At 41.3% G+C, this 20639-nt stretch overlaps 1 protein-coding gene across 1 annotated transcript in view; it reads right to left on the bottom strand.

Moving 5' to 3' along the window:
- Positions 1-10371: 10371 nt before the first annotated feature.
- The window catches only part of LOC126092872 (uncharacterized), an 873443-nt gene continuing 863175 nt past the window's right edge, over positions 10372-20639 (bottom strand). Inside the window, exon 7 of the mRNA XM_049908602.1 lies at positions 10372-11240. Within this exon, the coding sequence (XP_049764559.1) occupies positions 11166-11240 (75 nt within the window). The 3' untranslated portion in view covers positions 10372-11165. The remainder of the gene's footprint in view (positions 11241-20639) is intronic.

The raw sequence follows: 20639 nt of genomic DNA on the forward strand, positions 1-20639 counted from the left end.
TTAATGAGACATTAATACAAAAGGGACGGAATTATTCTTAAAGGGAGTCAATGGGTTTTATTCTAGAAATTGCAGATCTTACGTTAGTGGAATATGATATGATAATGTCCTCAAGAAAAAGGAAATCAAACTGAAAATGGAAGTCCTACAACAAAAACATTATGCATGATGTAACTGTCTTTTACCACTTTAGAATTTCAAGTGATCACTGACTAACGACAGCCATAGACAAAACACAACCTCATCAATCACTAAATCAAAAATAATTATTAGATCCACATGGGAACAACGACGCTCTTTTTTAAAAAGAAAAATCGCACCACGAAGGAATTATCGAAATGGGACCTAAATCGGTAGATGTGATGTACATTAACAGATAAACGAATGCAATTTCAGAAAAACTGCATGATTTTTTTTCCCAAGAGAAATAGCTTCAAAAATTGAGCAAATCAGTAACACGTAGATCCCCCTGTGGCCCTTATGCAAGCAGTTATTCGGCTTGACACTGACTGACAGAGTTATTCGATGTGCGCCTGAAGATCATCGTGCCAAATTCTATCCTACTGGCGCATTAGATCGTCAAAAATCCGAGCTGGGTCGAGGGCCCTGCCCTTCACGCTCCAAACGTTCTCAACTGGAGAGAGATCCGGGGATCTCGCTGGTCAAGCACGAAGGAAATGGAAGCCTATCTTGCTGAAATGCAAGCCTAGGGTGGCTTGCCATGAAGGGAACGGTAGAATGGAGCGTACGATATCGCCGACGCACCACTGTTCTGTAAGGGTGCAGTGGATGACAACCAAAGGGGTCCTGCTGTGAAAACAAATGGCACCCTAGACAGCCACTACTGGTTATCGGACCGTATGGCGGGTGACAGTCAGGTTGGTATACATGCTATCGGGGGCTTCTCCAGGCAATTCTTTGCTGGTCATCGGGGTTCAGTTCCAAGTGGGACTCTCCACTGAAGACAATTTTACTTCAATCAACTATGGGATACCAATCTGACCTTCGTCGCCATACGCCCGATAGGCAGGAGTGATTGTCTGGGGTGTCATTCATTTCTTTTCATAGCAGGACCCCTTTGGTTGTCATCTGCGGCCTTCTTACAGGACAGTGATCCTTTTACGATATTCATATTACTTCGTGGACTGGTCGTTTATTTTTATTTTTTTTTATTTTATGTCTTCGAGTGTGCATAAAATCGAGTAAGTTCAGCATCGTAGAAAATGAAATATTACGAAGAAGACGGTAGATGCACTTACTAAACATAGGTGGTTAGGAAAACAGCGAAAAGCCGTCCGGTGTGGCCCTGCGGTTCTAGGCGCTTCCGTCTGGAACCGCGTGACCGCTACGGTCGCAGGTTCGAATCCTGCCTCGGGCATGGATGTGTGTGATGTCCTTAGGTTAGTTAGGTTTAAGTAGTTCTAAATTATAGGGGACTGATGACCACAGATTTTAAGTCCCATAGTGCTCAGAGCCATTTTGAAAACAGCGAAAGATGATGAATAAATTGAAGTAAATGTTTGAATGGAAAGAGTCAGTTATTAAACAAGAGAAGAGAATTTCAAGAGGAGGATAATCGCAACAAGACAAATTAAACAAAATTAGTTGAGAAGATACACTGAAAATGTTCATGGAAACATGACTGAAATCAATGACAATATGATGAAAACAAAACAGGAACATCACACTTCATCAGTTTAGGTACCACATGGCACAGTAATAAGACCACAGCAAAAATTGTAGCAGCATTCCAAAATTTCTTTTAGCGGCATTCCAAAATTTCTTTATAAGTTTGTATAGCTCAAAAGATGAATCAGAAACACAAACAGGTGATAACCAACACATTGGTCTTCTGGAACTAATTAGTTTTATAAACTGATTCGAGGTATGAAAAAAGGCAAATCACCTGGAAGTGATAGTTTTTCAATAGAAAACATAAGCACGGAGTAAAATACTACAATAAGAACATTCTAAATTATTTGTAGAGTATCTGTGGATGAAAAAGTTCCCAAAAACTGGAACGATGTTCTAACGGTTCTACTTCATGAACCAGTAAACTGAAAGTCGTAAAAATACGAATAACATAGAGCATGAATTACAAGCTTTTGATGCAGAAGTTCTAGAATTAAAAACCCCTAATGGAAGGTAGGCAGATGAAAGGCAATTCTGACGTTGAAGGTGATGAATGAGTTTTTTCGCTATTTTCTCGAAAACTGACATGTTGAGAATTGTGGCAATGATACTAGAAGGCCAAAGAATCTGGCATAGGCACGCGCATCCAAATACAGAGATATGTAAACGAGCAGAATACGGCGCTGCGGTAGGCAACGCCTATATAAAACAACAATGGTCTTGTGCAGTTGTTAGATCGTTTACTGATGCTCCAATGGCAGGTTGTCGGTCAAGATTTAAGTGAGTTTGAATATGGTAGTATAGTCGGCGCACGAGCGATGGGACACATCTCCGAGGTAGCGATGAAGCGAGGATCTTCCCGTACGACCATTTCACGAGTGTACCGTGAATATCAGGAATCCGGTAAAACATAAAATCTCTGACATCGCTGCCGTAGGAAAAAGATCCTGCAAGAACGGGACCAACGATGACTGAAGAGAATCGTTCAACGTGACAGAAGTGCTACCCTTCCGCAAACTGATGCAGATTTAATGCTGGGCAGTCAACAAGTCTCAGCGACCGAGCCATTCAACGAAACATCATCGATATGGCCTTTCAGAGCCGAAGACCCATTCGTGTACCCTTGATGACTGCACGACACAAAACTTCACGCCTCGCCTGGGTCCGTCAACACCGACATCGGACTGCTGATGACTGGAAACATGTTGCCCAGTCGGACGAGTCTTGTTCCAAAATGTATCCAGCTGATGGACGTGTACGGGTATAGAGACAATCTCCTGAATCCATGGACCCCGATAGTCGGCAGGGGGCGGTTCAAGCTGGTGAAGGCTCTGTAATCGTGTGGGGCGTGTGCAGTTGGAGTCATATGAGACCCAGTGTCCCCAGGAACACTCCTCTGAGTTTAAACACTTCCGCTGGCCACCAAACTCCCCAAACATGAACATTATTGAGCATAACTGTGATGCCTTGCAACGTGCTATTCAGAAGAGACTTCCATCCCCTCGTACTCTTACGGATTTATGGCCAGCCCTGCAGGATTCATGGCGTCTATTCCATCCAGCACTACTTCAGACATTATTCGAGTCCATTCCATGTCGTGTTGCGGCACTTCTGCAAGCTCGCGGGGGCCTACACGATATTAAGCAAGTTTGCCAATTTCTTTGGCTCTTCAATGTAATAGAAACAGCAACCAGCGAGAAGTATGGTTTAACAAGATTTATTTGCATCAAACCATGACCAGAACTTTTACAGATCCATATTCGGATGGTTGTTACACGTCTGATATCGGTTTTCTGCACTTTGATAGACAAACTGCTCTTTGTGTATCATCACCCTGAGTCGCGTGTTAAGACCTCAACTTTTCCATACATCGTCGAATTTTTCTGCATCCATATTGTTTCAGCGTGTTTTCTCGAGTCATCTACTCACATTCTATCATGTCACTTCTCAAGTCTTTTCTTGCCTCTTCAAATGCAGCGAAGAACTTTGTCGATCCATCTACCACCCTTCACCAGACCCACTTCTTTCATTTTCTTCTTATAATTAGGTCTTCCGCTGCTTTATCTTACCGCTTCCATTTTGTTTATTTTCCTAATAAATATGAATTCAAAAATTGAGGGCAACCCAACGAGTAATATGTTGTTATGTGCTTACGTGTAGGGTGAACAACAAAATCCCAGAAATGTGTTTTCTACACTTTGTAACAAAAATATGTTCATTAAGTAGGGTTGACTACTTCATTTCAGGCCTGTAAATGGTTCCTGGACTAGATCTGTTTTAGTCTCCGTACAAAACTATGTGCAGTTGAAAACTTTTTTTTTGCAATCTGTGTATAGCGCACTGTGTACCAGATCCAAAAAAATAAAAAGAGTTTTTGACAGCGAGGTCATAATTTACAGTGCTGATGTTGTCATGGAAAAATAGTTACTCGACTTCTAGCTAAGACATGCCATTTTTGTTTTTAGTAGTAATAACAGACAATTAATCTTGTACGGGTTCTTGTTGAGGTTTCGCAGTTCTTAATTACATTCCATCTGCCCTTGTGCTTTTACGTACCTGTTGTTGATGAAATGTCTGCAACATCTTCACTGCCGCTTGGCTCACGAATCATACAGCGCCGACGCCTTTTTAATAAGCTGACAAGATGCGAAATGAAAGGGTTATTTGGGGTAGCCCATAAATGACGTCACATCGTTCGCTAAGTGAGGAAATGGTGTAGGTGGCAACACATTAATATACACAGGCATAAGGTGTAAACAAATTTAATTATAATACACATTACAAAACTGTTAATTCCAATCCAAAAAATAAGTTGTAATCAAATATAATTTCAAAAATACCTGTGTATAATTATGCTATGCAACATTCTCATTTTTTTTTCATTTCACACACATAGGTATCTTAAACAGTAGTTTTGGATGTGTGTACATCCAGTTCTATATACCATGCAAATGAGAAGTGTCAATGTAAAAAGCGTTGCATTAGCACAAAGTAACATTTATTATATCCATGCCCATAAAAGCGAGGGAACTTTCAAATCGGGATGTCTGTATGAGGCTAACCGCAATACGTAAGCGTGTACTCCTCGTCTTACAAATCGCACGCAGCCGAGTGAGTTTTCGTCTCGTATAAAAAGGGTTGGTCGCCCACAGTACCTCTGTCGACGGTACATTAATATCAAAATCGTATCAACTGCGACGGTTTCCTCTAAAGTTAATGTACACCACGGTGTTGGGCGGTCACAAGCAGTAATTACTTTCCAATCAGAAACATCCATGGATGTGTTTTATGCCATAGCTGCTAAACCACTGCTTTACTGGCATCTTGAACGGTGTATTTTCCACGTTTTATGCAGTCCCCTGCTACTGGAGAAGCTTTAGGACGAACCAACGCATAGGTTTCTTTCTGAATTTCCATCGGAATTACATTTATCTGCACGTCGTCAGACTCTGACACGCGAAGGCAAAATTCACGCATTTTTTTAACGGTTCCAGAGTTCGAATCGTCTCTTCCATTTTAAAACGTAAAGCCACAGCTTTGGCACAGCTACTTCAGTTTGGCACCAAAGACACACAAACACACTCAAAGTTTTAAGGATGGTCGCCAAACGTGTGCCACCAGGATACGTGGAACAAAGTTTCCTATTTTCTTAGTTTATCAGTTATTTTTATTAGACATTATCAAACGAAACCTAAATGTCTGCATCAAACAACAACAAAAAGGTTCACGACTTTACAAGGTTCTAGATGAGAAACAATCGCTCCAGCTGATTATGAAATCTTTTATAAACTGCTAAGTATCAAGACTTTCCGAAACAACTTGTGGCTCTGTCGCAACTAAGAAATTAACAAACCGATAGAAAACTGATTTTAACCTGTGCCTCTTCACAAATTACAGTTAACAGTAATGAAATAAATTCGCAGTAAACAAGTGAACCAAAACCAATGGATGTCCCAAGCTTGCAGGCAGTCACTTCTAGCACAGAGGTCGCACATCAACTTGCTGGTGTATAAACAGTCTAAGTAACATTGACAAACTCATTAAAGTTTCTGTAGTTTTCTGTCGTCTAGTCCTTCCTTTGTACTTCACACATTTGGTTTTAACAGTGTGTCCTGTTACATTGTATGGTACCTGATGTGCATACTCAAAAACTCGTGCAGTTTTCAAGCAATTTAGTGAATGTAATTGTTAAAGTAATGTGTTTCCATCAGTTACATAAAAGGTGCTACTTAAAGCTGATGACGTCATTCATGTCACTGCCCCTTTATGATAAGGAATATGTTGCTAGGTGGTAAAATGATGAAATATTAAAGACAAAACATAGTTATTAGTCTTTGTTATTTCATTCTCTATTATGGGTGTAATATGAAAACCTATTTTCTAACAATGAATAGAAGAACATTACTGGTAAGCCAAGATGTCTGGTTAGGCTCATAAAAAGACTGCTGTTAGTTGGGCTGAATTTCTCAGATTTGTTTACAATATACTTTGCGGGAAAACAAACAGCAGCTTAGTAAGTTTCTTTCTTTTTTGTACACTCAGGTGCCCCACGTTTCTGCACTGTACCCTATCTCCCCATCAAACACAATATCACTCAGTTTCTTTGCAACATGACACTTCATTTTATTAAAATAATACATCTCATTCATAATAGATAATATTTATACTCATAATTTCAAATTAATGTGTGCATACGAATAGGTGATGAGTTACAATCAGTTACAAGACCAATATCTTTAAGCGAACGTTAGCGCATCGGTGCTCGTATCGACGTAAAGTTAGTGTAGGTTTACTGAAAAATGTAAATACAGGTAGTGACAATTTTAGAAATGAAATTTCCATCCTTGACATTGGCTTCTGAAGAAGAGTACTGGATGAGCCCCTACGAAAACAAACAATTGGCAAAAATTATTTTACTATAGCACAACATATCTGCCACCTTGCAGTGCTTTTAAGTTACAACTCTTTTCATGAAAATAATTCAGAATTTTCGTGAGGTAGAGTGGCAGTAATGTTTTTGTACTTTTCTTTCAAATAATGGAAAAGAACACACACATTCAGAGTTCTATTACAATATAGTCATTGGCAGACTTTTCAACTCCATTTGGCAAGGATTTTGACATTACATTTTTGTGTTTCTCTTTTTTTGCAAAATTTTTCATATTGGAAGTTTAAATTGACACTGCCATGCCACTAAAGCAGACTTGAGATTTTTTTTCCATTTTTTCGCTTATGTAATACTTTGCTTTTAAATTTGTCTGCTGCACTAGAAACAATGAAGCACGTGCAATTTGCCTGCACAATACTAGATTTAAACTACCATGTTTCCATTGTTATACAAAGAAATATATGTCTACAATAAAACATCATAGCATCATACCATTGAGTGACAATTACATTTAGGTTCTATGTCATTCTCGTTGCGTTACCAGTTTTTTTTTTCAAAATAAATGTTGACAGTGTGCCAAATATTCAATACAGTGCTTTTTTTAAATCTTTTCGACACAGATTACACATATTATGTTTTTCCCCAAAAAATGTACGTTTAAACAGGAAAAATCTCCACGAATTATATGCCGAGCCTGTGCTGCTTACAATTATAATAATGACAACAATAACGACAATGTGAGAATGAGACTGCACTTTTTTTTTAAACCACTCTGCACGTGTCGATCATTCGCATAGCAGATCTGAATCATTGTTAAGCACTGGTACAAAAAAAAAGAAAAGTTTACCAATAAAGAACACCTATCATTTCCCTTAGTAACCCCTCTTAGGAAATACATTTTCAGTATTCTTGCTACCAAAACATCTGGACTGCATGCCGCGAAACATACCGTTAATGTTGGTGGGTTAAATAACAACACAAAGAAAAGGATACATTTTGAGATCAAGAGTATAACATAAAACACTGCAAGGGAACGGCTGCTGCAATAAAGCAGCCGCTTCCCACAACATACAGACCGACATCATAGTCTTGGCCACTGTGACGCACACTCGCTCGCACCCCGCCCCGTATGTCAACATCAGCAAGGATTTGCTTCATCCACGTAAGTCACAGTAAGCCAACTGGCTCCCGTCACAGTGTGCGTTGCATGGCGAGGAATAAGCTGCACCTCTAGAACTGATTTAGTAACATACAACGTAGAAACTATACATACGGTTAAACACATTATAAAGACACACACACTCACTCATGTACGTTCCTTGTCAGCAACAAACAGCATCTCTCTTCTCTGAAAGCAATTAATGCGAGGCTCGGCCCTGGTAAAATCTATACTAGTTCACGAACGAGGATGCCCCGTCAGTTAACACTTCCTATTAGGTCATGCCCTCCCCCTTCCAGAGCACACGCCGGTATTGCTGAAGACGACAAAAAAAAGCGTAAAAAAAGAAAGACTTCTTGGGAAGATTATTTACAGATAATCAGTCTGCGTTCAAGGAAAAAAAAAAGAAAAAAAAAGAGTAAGCAACTTGACACCCTCCAACTTTGTACTAAACGAGAGAAAAATACTCGCGCGAGCGCAATGCCAGCGTAAGATATTAGGTACCGCACCGTAACCACATAATCATGTTACATAAAAAAGTACTGGATAATGACACAACAAAAAAGCAATGTATCGCTACATTTATTATCATTATTATCATTATTTTTACAAGGCCACATATGTAACTGCTTCAATCGCTGGCTGGTAGCCTGATTCACTTGTATGTAGAAACGAATAGTCTTACCGCGACACTGTACCAGAGTCAGAAGACAAATTGCTCGTACACAGCCAGCTTTCGGGGAAGTCGTCCACTCCATGGTCACGAGCTGTGATTGGCTCCTTGGGATTACGAGACGTAGAAGCAATGATGCACTCAACAAAGCAAGTAACAGTCCCAATCCTAGCACTGACTAGTTTGTGCACATATTAAGATACACTTGTATTACAGGTCAGACTAATGTACATTGTCACCTCGCAGTAGAAGAGCTGATCACAGGAAATGTGCACGCCTGTAGGTCAGTTACGATGTGAAGAGAAAAGAAGCGCATAGGAAGCAGATGACATGGAGTGCCTTTAAAACGCTGAAACTGTTTAACTATGAAAGGAGTGGCACGACGCTGACCGAGGTGGGAGTAAGATGCACAACCCAAAGGTGGAGAGGCAAAGTACGTCATGCTGACGTCATGCAAAAATGTCTCACCAATTAAAAATTTCTGCGATAGTGTGCATAATGTATCGAGGTCCCATTTAAACTTCATTCTGTTCTTTTCCCAACAGAACTGAAATTACGGTTATTAAAATAACACAATCGCATAAATTATTTGGGCGAAAGAAGGCTGATTAAAAATATTCCGGGTTTAAAAAGGGAAAAACTACTTCAATGTTTTTTGAAGGTCGTTGCGCATGGAAATGTTTAAAAGTAAAATAGGCTAACAGAATTAGGTATAGAGAAGAACAGAAGAGGGGAAGAAAAGCGATGGGAATAAGGAAAACATCTTGGCTGCAGTGAAGAGTCTTCGAAGGAATGATTGGAAGGGTAGAGAGGAGAAAGAAGATTTGGAATGGTGGATTATATGGCAAACGGGAAATGTCAGCAGCACGTTAGGGAGGTTTACCGAACAAAAATAAGTGGGCATCGAGGAGTCGAATAAATGTCATGAGAGAGATATACGAAAAAATCAGAAAGGTGTGGCATACAAAACAGATTATTTCGCAAAAAATAAGAATCAATGGAATTCACACCAGGCACGGATTCACGCAAACTGTTCTGTGACTGAATAAAGGCAAACGACTGTTGTCGGACGAATATGCCACCATCATTTCAGTGTCCCCAGAACTTCAGCGAGTAACGAAATTCTGTTTGTAGAAAAATAAGAATAGAGAAGCTCTATTTTCTCTCTTTGTCTGTCCCGTTCACCGATGTAAACACAGCAGTGTTCTGTGTTCGCCTTTCTGGGCAAGAGATGGCTGCAAGCGAGGTGGTAATTGCAAGCAAAAGGTAAAAAGTCTGTACGGGATACAGGCGTCAATAGTGGCAATTTATCAGGCACAGAGCTCATTTCTTTGCCTTTCTCTGACCAGTCAATCTGAACAGATAAAAGCGGAATAAAAGCCACGGTCGAAAAGTTATATTCACTATTCACAGAGCGTTGCTGAAGGAGAGGAGGGGGGGAGGGGGGGAGAAAGGGGGACGAGAGCAGAGAAGAAATACTGACGACCCACTGTGGGTCGATCTCAGGACTTCTGAAATTGGAATCAACAGGTTACTCATGGAATTCCCAACACAAATGCCACGAAGTGAACGACCTATATCTCCAGTAGCTTTGGCTGCAATTTACTTCTGATCCGGCAGTTCGGAGACGTAACGTTGTACTAATCAAACGGCAAATTCACGTAAAATTACCTCTGACTCACATCAGTTACACACGGAGAAATAAATTCACAGCGACATTGGTGTGTGTGTGTCTCTCTCTCCCTGTCATGTGGCAGGAACACACCAGTCATCTAGAGCTGAAATTTATTTATATATAAGCCGGTGGTGGCAACTACAAACAACTACCGCACACAAGACGTAAACAGAAAAACATAAACAAACAAATAAACAAATAAACGAAAGACGCGCCCGCAATGCGACGAACGGCAATGAGATCTAGCCGGTTGGACGCCGGCGATGCAGTCCAGACAAAACTCAAGTCCCCCCCCACCCCCCACCCCACCCTACCCCCAAAAGAAAATCCCCACCCTTCCCCATCACACAGGTCAGCCCGCAGCCCAGTACGCTGAGTGCTGCCAACTAAAAGCAGTAGCATTAGCTCGTTTACGTGTATACTAAGGCTCAAAACATGTAACTCAATACAGCAATAATCATAATAACCACAATAATTATAATAATATAATATAATTGATAATAGTATTTATAACATTTTTCCTTTTTTTATTTGCATAGAATAGCATTAAACGTAAATCTCTTCGCACTCTAGCTTAGTTCGTTACCCACTCTCATAATTTTTTTTTCCATCTCGTGTACAAAGTCGCTTCACATTAATAACTAAAGAATTAACTCGTTAAACATAAAACAGAAAAAGAAAGGCCATTTGCTCCATCCTTTCGGGCTGATAACAGCCCACAACTCTCTCTTCTCTAAACAAAAAAATGCGCTCTTGCGGGAGGAAAAATAAAATAAAAAATAAAACAAAGGCTGGAATTGCACCACACAACCGCATCGCAAAACAGGAAGATGCTTCATCTCTTCCTCAGCGCGTACACACTTTCTGTCACGTTCAAAATACCAAGCCATTTTATTTTATTTATTTTTAAAAAAACGTCCATGTGTTTTATCTATTATGTTAGAATTATATTTCATGTATATATCCTGTATTATATATATATATATATTTATATTTGTGTTTGTGTGTGTTTTGTGTGTGTGTATATATATATATAATTTGTTTTTCCGTGTTGTACAGTTTGTTTGTACGGTCCCTGCCGCTTGGCAGCGCTGGCGGCGTCGTCGTCGTCGTCGACGTCTTGGTCGTCGTGGCCGGCCTACCAGCAGAAGACGGACAGCTCGCCCCCACGGTCTCCGCCGTGCCTCCACGCCGTCACCGCTCGCGCCTTCAGCTGCAACAAGTTACACGGAACGTGTAAGTGACGAACACATAACAACAACTCTAAACAACAGGAAAAAAGTACATTTCATTTGTACACGACCCACAAAGCTGAAAACCTTGAAGGATATTATGTTAACTCAATGTGGAGGGGGAGAAAGGGAAGGGAAGGAGCTGATGATAGCAGCTGCATCGGGTCTTAATGCAGAATCGGCGGGGACGAATGAAAATGTCTACCGGATCGGGGCTCGAACCCGGGATCTCCGCTTACTAGGCAGCTGTGTTAACCAATGCGACATCCAGCCATAGTGTTTATCGCAAATGCACAGACTATCTCGGCACGCTCCCCGGGTCTGCAGCTCGTGGTCTAGTGGCTAGCGTTGCTGCCTCGGGGTCCCGGGTTCGATTCCCAGCCCCAGGTTGGGGATTTTCTCTGCCCGGGGACAGGGTGTCTGTGTTGTCCTCATCATTCGTGACAGTGGCTAGAATTGTGTAAAAATTGGACAGTGTAAAAATTGGGACATTGTACGGGAGCTGATGACACAAACCAAACATCATCATCACCATCATCAACGCTCCCCGGCAGACCCACATTCCCACCTAGCGCCAACTATCTATCCTCCAGTCCCCGTTGATGTCCTCCACGCTCGCTAAATTTAGATTAGATCGAAATATATTCTGCATCTGCTCTGAATGTTGTGAATTCACTGCCCGTGGAGGTGATTCAGTTATGTGAATGGATATTGTTAATCCTTCTAAACCACACGGGGTAAGGTGTCACAAAACTGATACAGTTATGCGGCCATTGTTTAGAAACAGTTAGTCGCTTTTCCATTAGAAATTTCACTTTGGAGGTAAAAATCAGTTCTGACAGAGAGCGCTTTCGGACTCAAAATAAATACACAGACGGTCTTACAACATTTTCCACATCTAAGCAAATATTGACTATGTACCCAGGCCGGCCGGAGTGGCCGTGCGGTTCTAGGCGCTACAGTCTGGAGCCGAGCGATCGCTACGGTCGCAAGTTCCAATCCTGCCACGGGCATGGATGTGTGTGATGTCCTTAGGTTAGTTCGGTTTAATTAGTTCTAAGTTCTAGGCGACTGATGACCTCAGAAGTTAAGTCGCGTAGTGCTCAGAGTCATTTGAACCATATGACTATGTACCTACCAAATTTGAGTTACATGCACAGAACATTGCGGTCTTTCTACTGAATTATTCATTATTGTCACATTCATTGTATGGAGATAATTATTAAGCCATCGATATAACCCTTAATGCAGTTTACTCCTAAAATTGGTGCGCTAACGCCTACGACCCATCCACCAGACATGCAGAGGTAATCCGCTTGCTGAAGAAGAAAAGCCTCCAAAGAAAAAGGGAGTAGTCCAAAAGCAGGACAGCCAGAAAGTTATGCCTGTGACCAAACTGTGGCAAGCTGTCAAAAAAGGAAACCTAGGAGACTGTTTGTGATTCCGACATCTCTTTGCAGAGTGACGACAGTATGGACGATTTTATCCAGATCCTGTTGTAAAGTCTGCACATACAGGTGTAGGTGATTATTTCTTGGATAAATTTCGAGGAGGAAGGAGGAATTCATACGAAATATGTTTGCACCATACAAAAACTACTAAATAATGATCTCAAAGTTATAACTCTAGAATCTATGGACGAGAAAAAGAAAGTTTTTAAAATAAATGAAAAAGGCATTTATCTTATTAATAACAGTGATGTGGGGTAAGTTGGCGATATTCCCCATGTTGCCACTGAGATGGTAAATATAAAACGAGGAATCTGCTTTGTGTTTAACAGTCCTGTTGATGTTCACGAAAAAATGAACAATGGTTCTCTTTTGGAAATCTCTTATTGTTAAGTCTGATTGTTAAGAATTCGTACCCCATTGTTCACTTTATATTACTGAAAATACGGAAAACAAAGAAATTCCTGTGGTTCGCTCCGATGTGCATGTCACACCATAAAAATGTCAGCTGTACATATGTATCGTTTTGCGTGTTCTCTATCTCATTTTTAAGAGCTCAAGTTTCTAATTTCAGTGTATATAACATCACGTTTGTATCATATCTTGGAGCAGCTGTACCATATTTAAGAATTTCAGTTAAAAAAATGATACACTGTTTTTATAGTCTTCATCTGTAGCTTTAAAACATGAAAGACAGTGCCATTTTAAAGCAGATTATACTCTCTAACATTAACATTTTTTTCTACCAGTTAACGTTTCTACTTCAAAAACAGAGAGAAATTTTGCGATTTTGTATCACAATTATATAAGTCACAGTTTCCTATATTATAGGTTAATGGCATATTCTGTGATCTGTCAAAAGTGTTTGACTGCATAGTCATAACATCCCTTCAAGTAAATTAGAATATGACAGTCACATAGGCACTTCACAACATATTCATGTAAGAAAAAACAAAAAGAAAGAAGGAAAGAAAGATAGCTAGAGATAAATAGAAAGAGATAGAGAGAGAGAGAGAGAGAGATGTCATTACCCACCTATGAATTAAATACAAAGAAATAAATTAAAAAAGTAAGAAACCGACAGTATCAGTGGGAAAGAGCCCTGTCATTGTCTGACTGGGAAATAAATTCATGTGGTGTCCCACAAGGATCCATCTTAGGACCTTAGTTTTTATTGTGTATGTAATGTTCCAGTTATATCCGCCACATATTACTCCTTTTAAAATGTTAGTTTAAAATATAAAACGAACGACGGCATGTGAAAAAAAGATCTCTTGCTGAGTGCCAGAATAAGGGTGACAAACGGGGAAATTCTTTTTTATTGATCTGTGCGTTAAAATAGTTTCATATTACTGGCTAGAAAAGAACATCTGAGCTGACAGCCGGCATTGCATGCGAAGGAGGTCACGAAGAATGGAAACGGAATATGATGGGAAAATTTCTTCAGCCAGCAGCTGTATTACAATAAAGGAGATGAACAATGTACTGTAAAAAACTCAACCGTTGCCTTGTTTTCGAAATGAATTGACGGCTTTTGGCTGTACCAGAACAGAACTATACTGATTTATCGTTTTGTATTTTCAAAAACAGGTAGTACAAAGAGGCGCAGTGTTTGAAATTTTATTGACGAATTAGTGTATTAAAGAGTGTCTGTGGACAAATGACAAAAGTGGGCTTTCCGTCGTAACATTTTCTTCAGGGTGATATAAGGTTTTAAAGTTTTCTAGCTAGGGCAGTTGTTTATTCTTTCGAATTTCAACAGACACTCTAAGAAAAAAAAAATGACGCTCCACGAAGAAATTATCCGAATGGGACGGAAATCTGTAGATGTGATGTACATGTACAAACTAACGAATGATTACGATTTCAGAAAAACTGGATGATTTATTCAAGAGTAAGACTTCACAAAATATGCACGTCTGTAATACGCTGGTCCACAGCCGGCCCTTATGCAAGCAGTTATTCTACTTAGCATTGAATGGTAGAATTGTTGGACGTCCTCCTGAGGGATATCTTGCCATATTCTGCCCAATTGGCGCGTTAAACCTCCCATAATGCTGCAGACCTTCTCAATTGGGCAGAGATCCAACGACCTTGCTGGCCGCGGAACGGATTAACAAGCAAGAAGACAAGCAGTAGAAACTCTCGCCTTGTGCTGTCTGGCTGAAATTTAAGCTCAGGGTAACTTGCCATGAAGGGCAACACTAGGCGGAGTAGAATACCGTCGACGTACTGCTCTGCTGTAAGAGTGCCATGGATGACAACCAAAGGGGTCCTGCTACGAATTAAAATGGCACCCCAGACAATCGCTCCTGGCTCACTTATACTTTTTCTTTCTTTGATTCTTGCTAATAATAAGCATGTGTCATACAAATTTACACTGACAGGTATTCCAGTACGCGCTGATCATTATGGCTCACACTTCAGGGATTATGTGAGCGCTGTCAGGCACATCTGTCATTAAAAAAGTAGCGAGACTTCCTTTCTGTTAGGTTTGAAAACAAGTTTCCGAAAGGACCTCGTGACTAAAGGTAAGCTCCATATTTCGTTAATGTTATCATGCTTCTTCTTTCTGCTACAGTGTAGGTGTCTTATGGGACGTTTCGACTGGAGGTTCCCCATCAAGTCGTTTTCTGAACATCTGCCTTCACCCGGCTGTGAGTTCGTCCTCTTCTAATGTCGGTCATCATTCCAATTCTCTTTCTATCTTTTGCTCTCATTCCTTCGACTATTGCCTCTATAATTATTTTTTACAGACAGTTTCTAAGCAGTATATGTTAAAATCACAATAGTTGTACACATATTCGATATTATGTATAGCGAATTTTGCCCAGCAGTTTCGTCTGCTAACATTCTGACACTACCCCTTCTCCTCCGCACCCCGTAACCCCCCTCTCTCACCCCTCCCTCTCACACCCTCCCCAGGCATAAGGGTAGCAGGGGTATCTTACTTCCACAACATTTCTATAAAAATAACGAGTCAGGTCCGTAATAAATATGCATGAAATTGCTCCACGTGTTCCAGACTTGCCATCCCTTTTCAATTTTTGTGAAGTCAAATCTCCTGAACTGTGTGTCGTAAAATGACGTATAATTTTGCAGGTACTTTCAGTGGTACCAGTGGACACTGTCTGTGAAATGTGGTGCGAAGAGAATTAGCGGTAAAGAAATAATAAATTAAAACGCCATGCGTGATGCGGTAGTTTCTCACGTACTTAAATCTTTGACGTTATATCTCCTCAACTGTGTCATACAACGATGCAATTTTGCAAGCACATTCAGTGGTATATGTGATACTGTCTGCAAAGTATGTTGTGAACAAAGTTGTTAGTGGAGAAGTAATAAATTATTAAGTCATGCCTAATGAGGCAGTTTTATTGCATGAACAGCGAGAATATAGTAAGCAATTATCTTTTTTTCCTTTTATCATTTTGCGGAGGGTGTCAGCGAGAAAAAGTTTCTTGAAGGTTTGAAATTATGTGTGAGGTTTGCTGCAAGTCACTAGGTGCTTTCATTCTCAAATACTGCATGAATATAGTCCGGGCACTTGTGCGTGGTGCGTTACGCTTCTTTTACTCTCACCCCCACCCTTTTCAGAGGTACTACTTTCCAAAGTAGCCGACATTCTTCCTCTGGGATCAAGCTGTCTCTATACTAAATTTCATCAGTATCCGTTCTGCGGTTTAGTCGTGAGAACGTAACAGACAGAGTTGGTTGGCTCTGAGCACTATGGGACTTCACATCTGAGGTCATGAGTCCCCTAGAACGTAGAACTACTTAAACCTATCTAACCTAAAGAGATCGCACATATCGTGTGTGCGGTAGCGGTCGCACGGTTCCAGACTGAAGCGCCTAGAACCGCTCGGCCACACCGGCCGGACAGACAGAGTTACTTCCGCAGTTATAATGTTAGCATAAATTTCTCAAGATTTCGTCGCATAATGTGTTCACCTAAATTCGATGACAAAATGGTTCACCGCACATCGAAAATTTGATGAAGTCGCTAGGAGACGCTTTTTCCTAAAATGTCTGTATAGTGTTTTCAAAATACGCTGCTGCAAATAAAGATAAAAATTTAAAAAAATACATAGTACAGCTCATACGGAAGACACAGGTGCCAGTTCTAGCTTTGCATATTAAATAGTTTGCGGGTTTGAGCGAGTTCAATGAAATTTTCACGTGTGCTCCGTTTGGGACGTGGCAACTGCGGCACGTGCCCCCATGTGATCCTGCTCCCGAAGTGTCAGTTCCAAAGTAAATACAGTGTGTTTGAAAAAGAACTCCCTAGTTTCAATGTGTCCTAGAATCTGTAGAAAGTCACATGGACTATTCTAGTTTGCGGTATTTGATTCATCAACTCTCAAAATGTGGCACCCCTGCAGTTGACAGGTCTGCCTGACCTTGAGACGGCACCACTGCTGTTTTTTTTTTTTTTTCCTGTGTTCCATCAGTTCAGTGCAGGTGTGCGTGCAGTGTAGTGCAGAGCTACTCAGCAACGATGTGTACTCCGCAACAGAAAGCGCAGTGTATTATTTGGCTTGTGAAAACTTAGTCAGTTATAATAGTGCAACATAATTTTCGCCTACAAATTGCAACTGTTACATGAAATAAAACCTGCGGAAAAAATCGAGAGGTATTTGCTGATGAATTCCTACACAGAATTGATGACAATGTCAATTTTTTAGAAAAAGATTCTCTTCTCTGATGAGGCTACATTTCATGTCATTGGTCTGATGAGGCTACATTTCATGTGATTAATCGTCGTAACTGCAGAGTTTGGGGGACAGAGCATCCACATGAAGTTATTTAGTATCAACGTGACTCCCCAAGCCGGCTGGAGTGGCCGAGCGGTTCAAGGCGCTACAGTCTGGAGCTGCACGACCGCTACGGTCGCAGGTTCGAATCCTGCCTCGGGCATGGATGTATATGATGTCCTTAGGTTAATTAGGTTTAAGTAGTTCTAAGTTCTAGGGGACTGATGACCTCAGAAGTTAAGTCCCATAGTGCTCAGAGCCATTTGAACCATTTTTGACTCCCCAGAATTGTCTGGTGCGGCTTGATGGAATATCACGTGACTGGTCCTTTCATTTTTGTAGAAAAACCTATAAACGGGGACGTTTACTGTGACATGTTGACAGGGTACGTCTTTCCCCAAATGGACGATACTGAGGCGGAAAAGGGGCTTGTGTTTTTCCAACAAGATGGCGCTCCAACTCATTACAGTAACCATGTGCATGCGGCTCTTGAGACTCGCTTTCGAGGAAGGTGGATAGATAGGGCTGGCTCGATACCTTGGCCACCACGAAGCTCAGACTTAAACCCACTGGACTTTTTCTTTTTGGGCCACATAAAAAAGTTGTGTACAGTGAAAGGATCACTGACATCAATCATTTACGGGAAAGAATCGTCGCAGCAGTAGGGACACTTACACCTGCAGTGTTGGTGAATACGTGCCGAGAAGTGGAATATCGTACCGAAGTGTGCAGGGTAACAAATGGATCCCATGTTGACGACTACTAACATTAAACAAAACTTGAAGGAATTTCCTTACATGATATGTACTCATTGACGTAATTTTTCAATAATTTCTCCATTAAATTTATACTTAAAACTAGGGTTCAAATGGCTCTGAGAACTATGGGACTTAACATGTATGGTCATCAGTCCCCTAGAACTTAGAACTACTTAAACCTAACTAACCTGAAGACATCACACAACACCCAGTCATCACGAGGCAGAGAAAATCCCTGACCCCGCCGGGATTCGAACCCGGGATCCCGGGCGCGGGAAGCGAGAACGCTACCGCACGACCACGAGCTGCGGACTAAAACTAGGGAGCTCTTTTTCAAACGCCCTGTACTTTTTAGCGACAGTTAACAGTATAAAATGTGTGATTAGTTTCGTATTTATTCCTACCGGTTTCGGCATAATATATAATATGTGAGAGTTTTTTTATTTTTATTTTTCCCTGGATGATGGTTTAATACCGAAACCGTTCGGAATAAACGCAAAATTAAAAAATAGCACTGTTTCATGCATTTTATACAAATCCCAAATTAAATTTTAACGGTCTGTAATAGTGCTTGCGACCTGTTGTTCTCTTCAGTTTTATTTAGAACCTTGAGTAGCAGCGTTTCAAGATGATCGCTGCTTTAGGTGACCAAGTGCTTTTGGTTATTACCCAGTTACGACTACCCTGGCGGGAAATGCTTAAAAGCATTCGGTCGCTCTGGTCGAGAATTTGACTTCTCCCTTTCGAGGGACTAGTCCCATCTCAAATCTCCCGCGCTTGCTGTACGTGTTCAGTGTCCGTTTCGAGAGGTGGCTGCGGCATAAATGGCTTCCACGTGATAGAAACGGCGAGCTTGTTAACTGAACGCGTAGGTCTGTATCGACAAATCGAAACTGCTGTCACGGAGTGACGGGGAAAGCGCTTGCCGGAGGCCGATTTAGATAACTTATCTTTCCCTTGTGCTACACCGTTTCTCTTCTAGCTATGCTCATTACGTATGAGCCAAATTCCACTTTCTTTTTCATTTTCCACTTCCTATATATACTAAGAGCGGTGGCGGTGTAAAGCATTTAAGCTTCTAGGTCATTGCAGTCAAAAGATGCAGCCATTTATCTCATGTATTTTGATACTCGCAAATTCGCTTATCATAGCCATATGTGAACTAAGGATGATTCGAAATTCCTATTACAGGCTTGTAGGTGTTGTAGAAGGGTGCTAGTAGATTAAGTTTTGATAAGGAACACATGTCCGTATATATACCGTTTAAAAATAAAATAAATCTGAAGATCGGATCAGTTTCAAATCTCCCACATGACGGTAAGCATATAAGCAAGAAGAGGGCGCAGTCGTCTCTCCCTGTTGTAATTATCACGTCACATAACACCTTCCGGGTTCAACAACAGCTACAAGTAGCTGCTACGTTCGCAACTAGGAGGGTTGGCTCTGGTGTTCCACGGACGTGCTGCACTCTCTACTTTGAAGAGGGCGGCCTTCGTCACGTAGAAGAGGACCCGAGGACAAATACTCGAAACACCGCCTACGCCTACGCCACGTACTCCTGCAACGTACAGCTCACAGCTCAGTGTCGCCGCCGTGTGCGTACCGTGACGTGAAGCGGAGGACCTCAAAGTGATTTGATGAACCGATTTTACATCTTTCCCAGACATGGGTTCCTTATCGAAACTTCATGTAATACGAGGGCAGTTCAATAAGTAATGCAACACATTTTTTTTCTGAAACAGGGTTGTTTTATTCAGCATTGAAATACACCAGGTTATTCCCCAATCTTTTAGCTACATAACACTATTTTTCAACGTAATCTCCATTCAATGCTACGGCTTTACGCCACCTTGAAACGAGGGCCTGTATTCCTGCACGGTACCATTCCACTGGTCGATGTCGGAGCCAACGTCGTACTGCATCAATAACTTCTTCACCATCCGCGTAGTGGCTCCCACGGATTGCGTCCTTCATTGGGCCAAACATATGGAAATCCGACGGTGCGAGATCGGGGCTGTAGGGTGCATGAGGAAGAACAGTCCACTGAAGTTTTGTGAGCTCCTCTCGGGTGCAAAGACTTGTGTGAGGTCTTGCGTTGTCATGAAGAAGGAGAAGTTCGTTCAGATTTTTGTGCCTACGAACAAGCTGAAGTCGTTTCTTCAATTTCTGAAGAGTAGCACAATACACTTCAGAGTTGATCGTTTGACCATGAGGAAGGACATCGAACGAGTGTGTTCGCACGCTCCGCCATTGTGCAGGAATCACAGCTGTGCACTGCCGGCCTGCACGCGGGAGATCAGACAGTCTTGCTTGACCTTGCGGCGATGATGACACACGCTTTGCCCAACGACTCACCGTGCTTTTGTCCACTGCCAGATCACCGTAGACATTCTGCAAGCGCCTACGAATATCTGAGATGC

The sequence above is a fragment of the Schistocerca cancellata genome, chromosome 7 (genome assembly GCF_023864275.1).
Source record: "Schistocerca cancellata isolate TAMUIC-IGC-003103 chromosome 7, iqSchCanc2.1, whole genome shotgun sequence".
Taxonomy (NCBI): Eukaryota; Metazoa; Arthropoda; class Insecta; order Orthoptera; family Acrididae; genus Schistocerca; species Schistocerca cancellata.